Source organism: Mustela erminea, chromosome 13 (genome assembly GCF_009829155.1).
Source record: "Mustela erminea isolate mMusErm1 chromosome 13, mMusErm1.Pri, whole genome shotgun sequence".
Taxonomy (NCBI): Eukaryota; Metazoa; Chordata; class Mammalia; order Carnivora; family Mustelidae; genus Mustela; species Mustela erminea.
In genome coordinates, this window is record NC_045626.1 from 62,319,884 (window position 1) to 62,330,734 (window position 10,851).

At 60.5% G+C, this 10,851-nt stretch overlaps 1 protein-coding gene across 9 annotated transcripts in view; it reads left to right on the forward strand.

The window, feature by feature from the left end:
• The window catches only part of ARVCF (ARVCF delta catenin family member), a 54,746-nt gene extending 44,371 nt beyond the window's left edge, over window positions 1–10,375 (forward strand). For 3 of the 9 annotated variants that reach the window (XM_032311505.1, XM_032311512.1, XM_032311508.1), the window contains 15 exons: window positions 310–809; window positions 1,450–1,639; window positions 2,454–2,571; window positions 3,006–3,177; window positions 3,902–3,919; window positions 4,462–4,533; window positions 5,974–6,101; window positions 6,411–6,561; window positions 6,845–7,043; window positions 7,145–7,256; window positions 7,368–7,458; window positions 7,782–7,835; window positions 8,256–8,341; window positions 8,945–9,060; window positions 9,513–10,375. In XM_032311505.1, the coding sequence (XP_032167396.1) occupies window positions 310–809; window positions 1,450–1,639; window positions 2,454–2,571; window positions 3,006–3,177; window positions 3,902–3,919; window positions 4,462–4,533; window positions 5,974–6,101; window positions 6,411–6,561; window positions 6,845–7,043; window positions 7,145–7,256; window positions 7,368–7,458; window positions 7,782–7,835; window positions 8,256–8,341; window positions 8,945–9,049 (1,996 nt within the window). In that variant the 3' untranslated portion in view covers window positions 9,050–9,060; window positions 9,513–10,375. The remainder of the gene's footprint in view (window positions 1–309; window positions 810–1,449; window positions 1,640–2,453; window positions 2,572–3,005; window positions 3,178–3,901; window positions 3,920–4,461; window positions 4,534–5,973; window positions 6,102–6,410; window positions 6,562–6,844; window positions 7,044–7,144; window positions 7,257–7,367; window positions 7,459–7,781; window positions 7,836–8,255; window positions 8,342–8,944; window positions 9,061–9,512) is intronic. The other 6 variants (XM_032311503.1, XM_032311509.1, XM_032311506.1 and 3 more) reach the window with 4 other exon arrangements.
• Window positions 10,376–10,851: the final 476 nt, after the last annotated feature.

Genomic DNA, 10,851 nt, shown 5'->3' on the forward strand with positions numbered 1-10,851 from the left:
ATTTAACTCCCAATTGGGGAATGCTGCATGGTGATGGGAGTGAGTGAGCTCCCCATCTTAGGGGGATCCAAGCCCCGATAACCACTGGCTGGTGTTTGGCTAAGTTGCTGACTGTGAGTCAGTTCTTGCTGGCCTGGGGTGTGACTCGCAGCACCCACTCGGTACTTGGGACGCCATACGAATACTGTAGACCTATCCCCACCTTTCATGGGTTCGTGGTCCACGATAATGAAGATAATGGTGGGTGGCCTTGGAGTGGACATCCTCAGGCAGTGCTGAGATATTCCTGTGCCCTGCCTGCCTGCACAGGCCCTATGAGGATGTGGCAGATGATGGCGGTGAGCTGATGGAGGAGCGGCCCCCGTTTCCAGCTGCGACGGCCCCCCTGGCCCAGCCGGAACGGGGCAGCCTGGGCAGTCTGGACAGAGTGGTACGGCGGTCACCCTCAGTCGACAGTGCCCGTAAGGAGCCGCGTTGGCGGGACCCCGAGCTGCCAGAGGTCTTGGCTATGCTGCGACACCCCGTGGACCCTGTGAAAGCCAATGCGGCTGCCTACCTGCAGCACCTGTGCTTCGAGAATGAAGGCGTCAAGCGACGAGTGCGGCAGCTGCGGGGCCTGCCCTTGCTCGTGGCTCTGCTGGACCACCCGAGGGCAGAGGTGCGGCGGCGGGCCTGTGGGGCACTGCGGAACCTCTCTTATGGCCGGGACACAGACAACAAGGCTGCCATCCGGGACTGCGGTGGTGTGCCTGCCCTGGTGCGCCTGCTGCGGGCTGCCCGGGATAACGAGGTCCGAGAGCTCGTCACTGGTGAGTGACGCCTGGCCTCCCCCCATCCCTCAGGGAGAGGAGAGTGAGGCTCGGCCAGGGAAAGACCCTCCCCACCACCGCCCACCCATTCAGTCAGGAGTTCAGCTGCTGGGAGTAGGTGTTAGGCTTAGGCTGAGGTCCCCAGTCTCTCTACCTGTGGACTCTCAGGCACATTCCCTTTCCATCTGCTGCCCCCACCCTCTCAATCCCCATACTCTAGGTCTAGCCTCCTGGTCCCACGCTCCAATGGGGCTGGTGCTGGGGGATGGTGCCTTATGGGACCCAATTAGCCAGGTAGGGTCATGTGACCACCTTTAGGTGGGGCCAGTGGAGCAGTAGTGCCACCTCCCCACCCCCCCATCCCCGGGTTCAGAAAGGATGGGGGAAGAGAATGTACCTGCTTGTCCAGCCACGGGCTCCCTGCCAGCCTTTCCTTTGTGTCCCCCCCCGCCCCCCGTGCTTCCTCCCAGCAGGTAGCTACTGTTAGGTAACTTGCCTGGGCCAGGGTGGGCACCCAGGACCTCTCATGGCTTTTGTTATCTTCCTGCCTTCTGGGGCATGTCCTGAGTGAGGTCTCCTGGGGAGGATGGAAGGTCACTGCTTGTGTGGTGAGCACGGGCTGGTTGATGGCACCCTGCAGGCACACTCTGGAACCTGTCATCCTATGAGCCCCTGAAGATGGTCATCATTGACCACGGCCTGCAGACGCTGACCCACGAGGTCATTGTGCCCCACTCGGGCTGGGAGCGCGAGCCCAATGAGGATTCCAAGCCAAGGGATGCTGAGTGGACGACAGTCTTCAAGAACACATCGGGCTGCTTGAGGTGTGGGTGGGGGCTGGGCTCGGGCACTCTTCTCTCAGCCATCCAGGACCGTTCTTGGTCAAGGAGGCAGGAGCCAGGCACCAGAGCCTGTACACAGACCTGGGAATGTACTCATGTCCTGTATAATTTGGAAGGCAATTAGCCACCCAAGTCTCAGGAGCCTCCTAGCTAGTGTCACAGTTCCTGCCCAAGTCCGGAGAATGGGGCCTGATGGGGCTGTACTCAGCCCCAAGGGCAGCCTCTGGACAAGGTCTGCCATGCTCTCATGTAGGACCCCATGTCTCCAGCCCTGCTCAGCTTCTACCCACATTCCTATCACCGTGACAGCCAGGTTAGGGGGAGCCAGGACCCTCATCTTCCGTCTGCCTCAGAGGCCTCATTGCACATCCTGGTGACCTCAGCCCCAGTCCTCCAACCCTGGCCATCACAACAGAGTCCCCACAGGGGATCCTGGGTTCCCATGGTCCTGCCTGTCCATCAGGATGTAGCCCTGTGGCCCTCTGGGGTCCTCATCTCAGGGTAAGGTTGAACTCAGAACTGCCACTGGGGCAGGGGGAGCAGAATTACCTGTGTGTGCATTCAGGACTCTGGACCCTTCCAATTCTGCTGGGCATCAGAAAAGGCCCCAAGCTCCACACAGATGCCAGGCCAGGGCTCCCTCCTAGGGTCACAGTGGTTGGGACACTGTCAGTAGCCCTAACAGGCTGATGTCAGAGCTGTTCTTACAGATGAAGACCTGACCCCAAGGCCTTGTGTGGGGGAGGGGCTGGGAAATCCCCGTGGGAGCCAGGGGTTACCAGGCTTGCTCTTGGCCACCCAGGAACGTGAGTTCGGATGGCGCAGAGGCCCGGCGGCGGCTCCGGGAATGTGAGGGGCTGGTGGATGCCCTGCTGCACGCCTTGCAGTCCGCAGTGGGCAGGAAGGACACGGACAACAAGGTGGGTGGGGCAGGGGGCAGGGCTGATGTCCCTAGCAGGTCTCAGCTGGGTGAGTCTCATAGCCTCCTCCAAAAGGTTAGGGAAATGGAGCAGGGACTGGGCCCAGGGGGCCCTGAACTATTGGGGCAGCACAGGAGAAGTAGGCATGCAGTCTGGGGCAGTGCCCTGGGCATGGGCCACACTGAAGTGGCCACTCCGAAGTGGACATGCTATGAAGTCCCCCACCAGCTCCTACCCACAGTGTGTTCTCCACATTTTTCCTTCCTCAGTCCCTCCCTGGGAGCCCTCACCCCTGTAGGCCCCCTGGCTTTGGTCTCCCTGTCTTTGCACCCTCAGCTCCCTCTGTGCACACTGGCTGTGGCCAGGCTTCCCTGGGGAGGGTGGGCAGTCTCTGTGCTCACGGCCCTTCTCCACCATTTCTCCTCTCCCTGCAGTCGGTGGAGAACTGTGTGTGTATCATGCGGAACCTGTCCTACCACGTGCACAAGGAGGTGCCTGGGGCCGACAGGTACCAGGAGGCTGAGCCAGGGCCCCCGGGCGGTGCTGCGGGTTCCCAGCGCCGGAGGAGGGATGACGCCGGCTGTTTCGGTGGCAAGAAGGCCAAAGGTGTGTGGGAGGGACTGGGGTACTGCACTCTAGGACTCCCCCTGCTACCCCAGGTTGAAGGGGCACCATACCTGCGGCCATCCTGGAAGCCAGAAACCACCTGGTCAGCTTGTGATGGGTAGGTGGGGAAGCAGGGAGCCCAGAAGGCTGTAGGGTCATCCAACTGACAGGCCAGCTGTCCCTCATCTGCACTCTGGGGTCCCCCAGTGGAGGGCAGGGGTGAACCTACATGGTTGTCCCTGCTGCTGCCTGGACTCCGTCCCTCAGCCCCAGGAAGAGTTCTTTGGGCCCCTGTTTGGAAAGTACTGAAGTTGATGCTGCCTCCTGGCATTCACAGAGCACCTAAAGACCTTGAGATGGCCTGGAGGCAGTAGCCCACCCTGCCTTCACGCCATCCTACCCGGCGTTCGCTGGGTGCAGGTTCCGGGATCCACATTCTCAGGCACCTGCTGAGTTGCATCTGTGCACCACCTTGACCTCCTCCTCGCCCCCCCCGCCCCCCACCCACCCACCCTGTGTGGACCTGTTCTGAACCCAGGCCTCCCCTTTCTTGTTCCACTTGCGGGCACTCAGCCCTCCCCAGTGATCGGGGTGGAGTTCCCCGACCTATCTGTTCAACCCAGGGTATGCATTGGGAAGTCGAGGCCGCCTAGGAGGGCATGGTGGGGGGGTGCTGCCCACTCAGGCTCGTCTCCTCTCTCCTGTGCTTCCTCCGGCCGCCCAGAGGAGTGGTTTCACCAAGGTGAGTCCCTGTTTGTCCTGCTGTCCAGGCCCAGTGGGTGCAGTGGGCACCAGGGAGGTGCCGCCCACCCTGTTGTCCAGGCAATCATCGCTATGACAACTGCAGGGCGGTCCAGCCTCAAGGCCCTGCCCCATCCCCAGGCCCTTTCCCGGGCAGCCATCTCCATGACAACTGTGTGGACATGGCAACGGCAGGAATGTCAGCCCTGGACTCACTGGGAGGCCAACGGGCTGTTCTCTGTAACCTCAGACCCAGCTACCCAGGCAGGGCTGGGCCTGGAGCTGGAACAGGGAGAGTCAAGGGGGGGGCGGGGTCTGGGTGTATATGTCCCCACAGGCCCCAGGGAACAAAGTCTGCCCCTGGGAATGAGGTGATACGTGGCTTAAAGGGACCACACAAAGTCCCCATGAGGCTGGGCAGAATAGGGAGCCCAGATCATCTGAACTCAGCTCTGCTGCATTTCAGAGGAGAAGATGCTCCCTTATTTGAGATGAGGGTGACTGTGAGCTAGTGAGCTCACCTCTGCCACTTCTCTGTTCCAGGGAAGAAGGATGGTGACATGGACCGGAACTTTGACACGCTGGACCTTCCCAAGCGAACCGAGGCTGCCAAAGGTGAGTGGACAGCGGGAGAATTCAGCCCAGGCCCATCCAGGTAGCGAGGCTTTGTGCTACCAAGCAGGCTTGAAGGGCCTTGGGGATCCCGTGGGGAAACAGTCCACAGGTGTGCCCCCCCAAGAAGGCTGTCCAGTCCCTGGGTACCTGCTGTGGGTTCAGAATCAGGGTCAGTTCCGTGGGTCACTCCAGGCAGGGTGGGAGACAGAGGCACAGAGAGGTTAGGCATTTACCAGGTCACACAGCATGCGAAACAACTAGAGGGGATAGAGTAAGGCCTTCACTGAAGGGCAGAGACCAGTTAGGCAGGACCTCTGGTGTCAGCTGAGGGGCTCATGTTCACTCCGGGGGTTTAGTTGCTGAGGTGGGCTGTCAGGTCTAGTAGGGAGGCTGATCATGCAGGAGGCAGAGTGGTTTGTCTTCTCGTCCCCTGTGTCTGTTGGCAGTCCTTCTGTGTGCTGGTGCTGTTCTGTACACTGGGAATCTAGCCTCAGTAAGACAGCTCTGCCCTGGTGAGCCCCAGGCCACGACCCACCCTGCAAGCCCAGATACCCCCAAGCAGGGTGGAAGACCCCAGCCACGGGATCTAGGGGAAGACATCACACACAGAGGGACCAGTGCTGGCAAACGCCTTCAGGGGTAAATACCCTGAGTGGTAGACGTACTTGGAGCATCTGAGGAAAGGAAGCCCAGCAGAGCTGGAGTGGAGGGACTGTGAGGCATGAGGAATGGGGAGGGGCTGAGAAAATGTGGAGTGGGAGGATAGGAGAGGAGGAATAATGTCTGGGTACAGGACAACTGAAAGGCTGTTCAGCCCCTCCTCTCTGGAGTACCTTGGGGCAACTCTGCCGCACTGGGGGGCCAGGGCCTCAACTGATGGGGAACCAGGAGTGGTTGAGCAGGGTGCGGACTGAGAAGGCAGGCCCTGTTGCTAGGGATGTGCACTGGTAACAGCCTAAGTTACATAGGAGAGAATAGGGCCATGGTACTAGGGAGGATGGGTCTCACTGCTAGGGCTCCTCCCCCCCAGTTAGTTGCACGGCCTATCTACCCAGGAGGGCTGGCCCTGTTGTTAAGGAGTTTGAGTCCTATTGCTAGGGGAGCGGCCCAGGTTACCACCTCCCTCCCTACCCCAGGCCTCCTGGATGCTCTGGATACCAGGCAGGTCCAATACCATTTCTTTGGCAGCAGGGTCAAGGGAACAATGACCTGGCTTAGAGCCCCTGCCTCCTCACTGAGTCTCTGTTCTACCATGAAATGAGAATTCTTTCTCCCTTGGGTGGCTCATAAGGGGTGAACATGTGGTTAAATTTTCCCTGACTGCACATACCCATCCCTGGCCCCAGCTGACTCTTTCCCTGGGGGCATTGATGGGAGGAGGGGAAGAGGGGGTAATGGGGGAGCCTGGGTGACTGTGGGCGGTGGGTGCTCTGTGCCCAGGCTTTGAGCTGCTGTATCAGCCCGAGGTGGTACGTCTCTACCTCTCCCTCCTCACGGAGAGCCGGAACTTTAACACCCTGGAGGCTGCTGCTGGCGCCCTACAGAACCTCAGCGCTGGCAACTGGATGGTGAGAGGCCGAATCTGGCAGGGAGGGGACACAGAGAATCCTAGGTACCCCATCGGTGCTGGCCTCTGCCTTTGCCCAGTCTTGGTGGGGGGGCGGGAACCACATGGGACATGGTGCCTCCCCAAAGTCCGGGGAGGTTCGCAGCACAAAGGCTGCAAGGTGGAGGTAGAGTTGAGATGCTTGGTTAGGGCTTTGTCCTGCCGGGGAGGAGGGTCCAGCCAGAGGGAACAGTCAGGACTCAGGTAGGAGAGTCTAGGCCTGTGGGCGGGACTCAGCATGCTGAGCACCCTCCCCGCTCCACTGCCACAGTGGGCCACCTACATCCGTGCCACGGTGCGCAAGGAACGTGGCCTTCCGGTGCTCGTGGAGCTGCTGCAGTCCGAGACTGACAAGGTGGTGCGTGCTGTCGCCATCGCCCTACGCAACCTTTCCCTGGACCGGCGCAACAAGGACCTCATTGGTGAGGATGCTGGTGGGGCAGAGCCAGGATGCAGAATCCAGGGGGCTGCTCTGGGGTGCTCCCCCACATCCCTGGGCAGGGTGGGGAGGAGGTCAGGGGCCCAGCCCTGCTCCTGTCATTCCATCCCAGCCGCTGGAGCTCAGGTCTTCCCAAATAGTCTCAAGGCCTAGCCCCTGTGCACAGTGGGTGACTTTGCAGCTCCCTGAGCGCTCTCCTGGTGGATCCCACTCCTATCTGCTGGGGTGGGCGGAGGTGTGTCCTGACAACGGCCCCTGCCCTTCAGGGAGCTACGCCATGGCGGAGCTGGTGCGGAATGTGCGCAACGCACAGACTCCGCCACGACCGGGTGCCCGCCTGGAGGAGGACACGGTGGTGGCCGTGCTCAACACCATCCATGAGATCGTGTCCGACAGCCTGGACAATGCGCGCTCACTGCTACAGGCCCGAGGGGTGCCAGCGCTGGTAGCACTTGGCGCTGCCAGGTGGATGAGGGTGCAGCCTGGAGAGGGGGCCGGGGGGGGGCGGGGCCGGTGGGGAGGGCGGGACGGACGAAGTGCTGACCCCGCCCTGGGCCTGGCCGCAGCCAATCGGTGCGCGAAGCGAAGGCTGCCTCCCACGTGCTGCAGACTGTGTGGAGCTACAAGGAGCTGCGCGGTGCCCTACAGAAGGATGGCTGGACAAAGGCACGCTTCCAGGTGCGGCCTGCCTGGCTTTTCTTTTCCTCCTCCACTTCTCCAGGTTAGGTCCCCCACAGGAGTGCCTCTGACCCCACACCCTGTCTGTTTTGTGCCCCTGCCCACCCCTAGTCAGCCACTGCTACTGCTAAGGGACCCAAAGGAGCACCAAGTCCTGGAGGCTTTGACGACAGCACCCTGCCACTGGTGGACAAGAGCTTTGGTGAGTATGGGGTCGGGGCGTGGAAAACTGTATCTGAGTTATAAGAAATGCTCTTCCACCTAAGTGCATTGACTGTGACGAGGCAGGTGAGGGGTGGGAGGGCCCCTTTCCTGGCTTGCAGCCTCCTACCACCTCTACACCCATGGTGCCCACATTGATGGGGGAGGGAGTATGTCCGTGGCAGAGGACTGGCAGAATGGTGCTAAGATGTTAGTGACAAAGGATACCCAAGGTCACAGAAGCCATCCCTGCTGTGGGTTTGTCTGTCCTGGTGTCCCCACTGGTTCTTGGAACCAGCCAGCCACCTGGCTTGTGCTTTGCAGATGGTGAGAAGCCAGGCAGCCGGGACGTGATCCCCATGGAGGCACTTGGCCCAGGTGAGTGCCGATATGGAGCTGCTTGTTTCCTGTGGAGGGGGGCAGCGGGTGGCAGAGGGGAGTGGAGGCTCTGAAATGGGCCAGGTGGTTTTGCCTTGTGTGTTTGGTGCTGGGAAAGCCTACCAGGGAGGTGCTGGTTGGAAAAGAGATTTGATTTAGGGGTGTTGCTGGGGGCGGGGCAGTGGGTAGCCAAAGGAGGGGTCTGTGCCCAGCCAAGGTCTTTGGTCTGTCAGCTGAAGGGGGCTGGAGGGTTCTGAGCCACCATGAAACGATCTGGCTCAAGTCTCCAGCACAGTGTTGGAGCAGGTAGGGGTTATCTCCCAGTGCACCCTGTCCCAGGGGCCCCCTGTGCCTGGGCAGAGAGGGAGAGCTGCTTCTGTGATTCCTGCCCCTGAGTTCCTCTCCTGTCCCCACCCCAAGACGGATACTCCACTGTGGACCGGAGGGAGCGGAGGGCTCGAGGTAGTGACCCTGCAGGGGAAGCCTCTGAGAAGGAACCGTTGAAAGTAAGTGGCTGTGGGCAGGTACCCAGGGCATGCCTGAGAGGGGCCCTGGCTAGGTGCTGAAGGTGCTGAGTTTAGGCCACCTGATTCACTGGGATGGGGCTCACCTGCAGGGCAGCTGGGCTGGGAGACAGAGCCTGGGGGACTACCCCCCCACCCCCAGCCTCAGAAACTTTACTGTCAGAATTAGTCTCTGGGTGCAGGTGGTTTAAAGCTCACACACACTGGGACAGCAGGGGCACGGGACAGAGGGCCCTGCCCCAAAGAAGCACAAGGGCCAGGGGAGTCTGAGCAAGCATGTCTTCACCCTCCTCTGCTTGTGTGGTGTGGGGAGGAGGGTTGGGGGAGGGCCCATCGTTGTCCTGCCTACAGGGCAGCTCCTGTTAACCTGTTCTGTGACAGTCCCTTGGCTTTGGGCACAGGCCTGTGTGTGTCTACACATCAGTGTGTATCTATGTGGGCCACACTAGCTCAGCTCCCCCATTGTGTGCACCCTGGCTCTGGCCTCGCCCACTCAGCAGCCCAGCCCCCACCCGTCAGCGCTGACTAACCTGCTTTGTTCTGCCTCTAATGCCCTCCTGCCCACTGCGCACTGGTCTGCTACAGCCCGACCCCAGCAGGAAGGTTCCTCCTGGGCCCAGCAGGCCCGCAGTCAGGCTGGTGGACGCCGTGGGGGACGCTAAGCCTCAGCCCGTTGACTCCTGGGTCTAGTTGCATGCCTGGTACGTTCTCTCGTCTGGTTTTTCATTCAGCTGTTTCCTGTGCTCTGGGAAGGGGCTTCTCGTTAATCTCTGCTGGCTGCATGTTCTGTCCCTTGGTGCTCCCTGGTGGGACTCTGGCTTCAAGCTCAGCAGGCTCAAATGCCCATCTCTGGGACAGGCTGTGGTTTGAGATGGACATGCCCCCCGGGCATGCAGTGCTGGCTCAGGCACTGTGTCATATGGGTCCAGAGCAGGAACAGGGCCCCCACATTTAAATGCCCAAGCTCAGTGCCCCCCAGTGACCAGCAAGTCGGATTGGCCCTGATAGTGAGATTCTCGAGGTCAGCCTCTGCCACCTACAGCAGCTGCCTTTGTCCACACTTCCATTGGCCTAGCCTGTGGATGGGTCCGCCCAGCCCCCCCGTCCCCCGCCCCCGGGCCACCCTGCTTAACCTTCCCCTCTCCCTCCTTAGGTCTCCAGCGTAGCGGTTTGTTCTTAGGGATCTGATCATGGGAAGAAGGGAACTCCAGGGCTGGCCCTCACAGAACCTGCTGTGGAGCTTGGAGCCCCCTGGCGGCAGGGGTTGGCAGTGCCTCTCACCCAGGAGCCAGGGCCGGAAATTCTGGACATGCCTCCCTTCCTGCCCCTCGATCCCTCCCTCCTAACTCCCTAGGCTGAGTTAGCTGTTTACTGACATGGTGCTGTGTGCGAGTGAGAGAGAGAAAGAAAGCCAGTGGAGCTGCCAGGGTGGGGCCCAGGGAAGTGGCAGGACAAGGCACCTGGCTTTGCTCTGGGGCTGGTGGTGTAGGAGCCTGTGCTCCTGTGTGTGCAGGGCCCCAGAGGAGCCTGGCGGCGGGCCCTGAGAGCAGGCAGTGGGGAAGGGAGGAGGGGGCTCAGAGAAGGAGTTTGACTCTGGAAGGTAGACGGGATCTGCTGGGCTGTGTCCCACCCTGCATGGCAGGCAGACCATGGTGGGGAGGGGGCGGTGCTAGCCCATACAGAGAGGCTTTGGAGGTAGCAAGATGGGGGTCAGGCTGTGCTTGACCCCCACCCTGCCCTTGGCTCCATGGCACCCCAGTGTAGCAGGAGCTTCCCTGAGCAGCTCTGGCCTGGCTGTGGCTGCTGAGCCCTGTCTGCTGGAGCCCCAAGTCACAGCTCCGGGACTGACCTTCGGCAGCAATGGGGAACTGCTGCCTAGTGCCTGCTGTTCGGGACTTAAACACAGAAGAAAAACACTGACAAAAAGCATTAAAAATGAAACCAAAATAAGACTGTATTGGTAAACACCTAAATTTTTGTAAGAAAATTTAAAAATTAAAAAAAGCAACAAAGGAACTTCCTATTTCCTGCGGCTCAGATCTCTTGCCACCAGCTGCTTGCCCTTGCCTGCTTGCCAGGTGGGGCATGGGTGTCCATGTGCTACATCCCGAGGGGGCTCAGCTCCCTGGCCCCGCGGCGGGGGGATCTTCACAAGTCCTCCCAGGCCCACTGTGATCTCCTTTCTGCACACACACAGAAGACGACTTGCTTCTGGGTGGTTGGCTGGGCCCCAAGTCCCATGGTGGTGTCCTGGCCAGAGGCTGGTCTGCACACAGGTGGGCTCAGCCAGAATTGGGGAGGGGGGGGTCCCTGGGGAACCTCTGAGGTAGCTAGGGGGCCTTGCGGCCAAAAGGCCAGCGTTGGGACCGGGGATTTGGGCAGCTGTGGATTTGGGGAGATGAAAAGCAATTCTATCTCCCTTGCTCACTGGGCAGCTGTGGAAGCACCAGAGCTGACCCAGGTCCTGTCTTCCATAAACAATGCCATGTTGG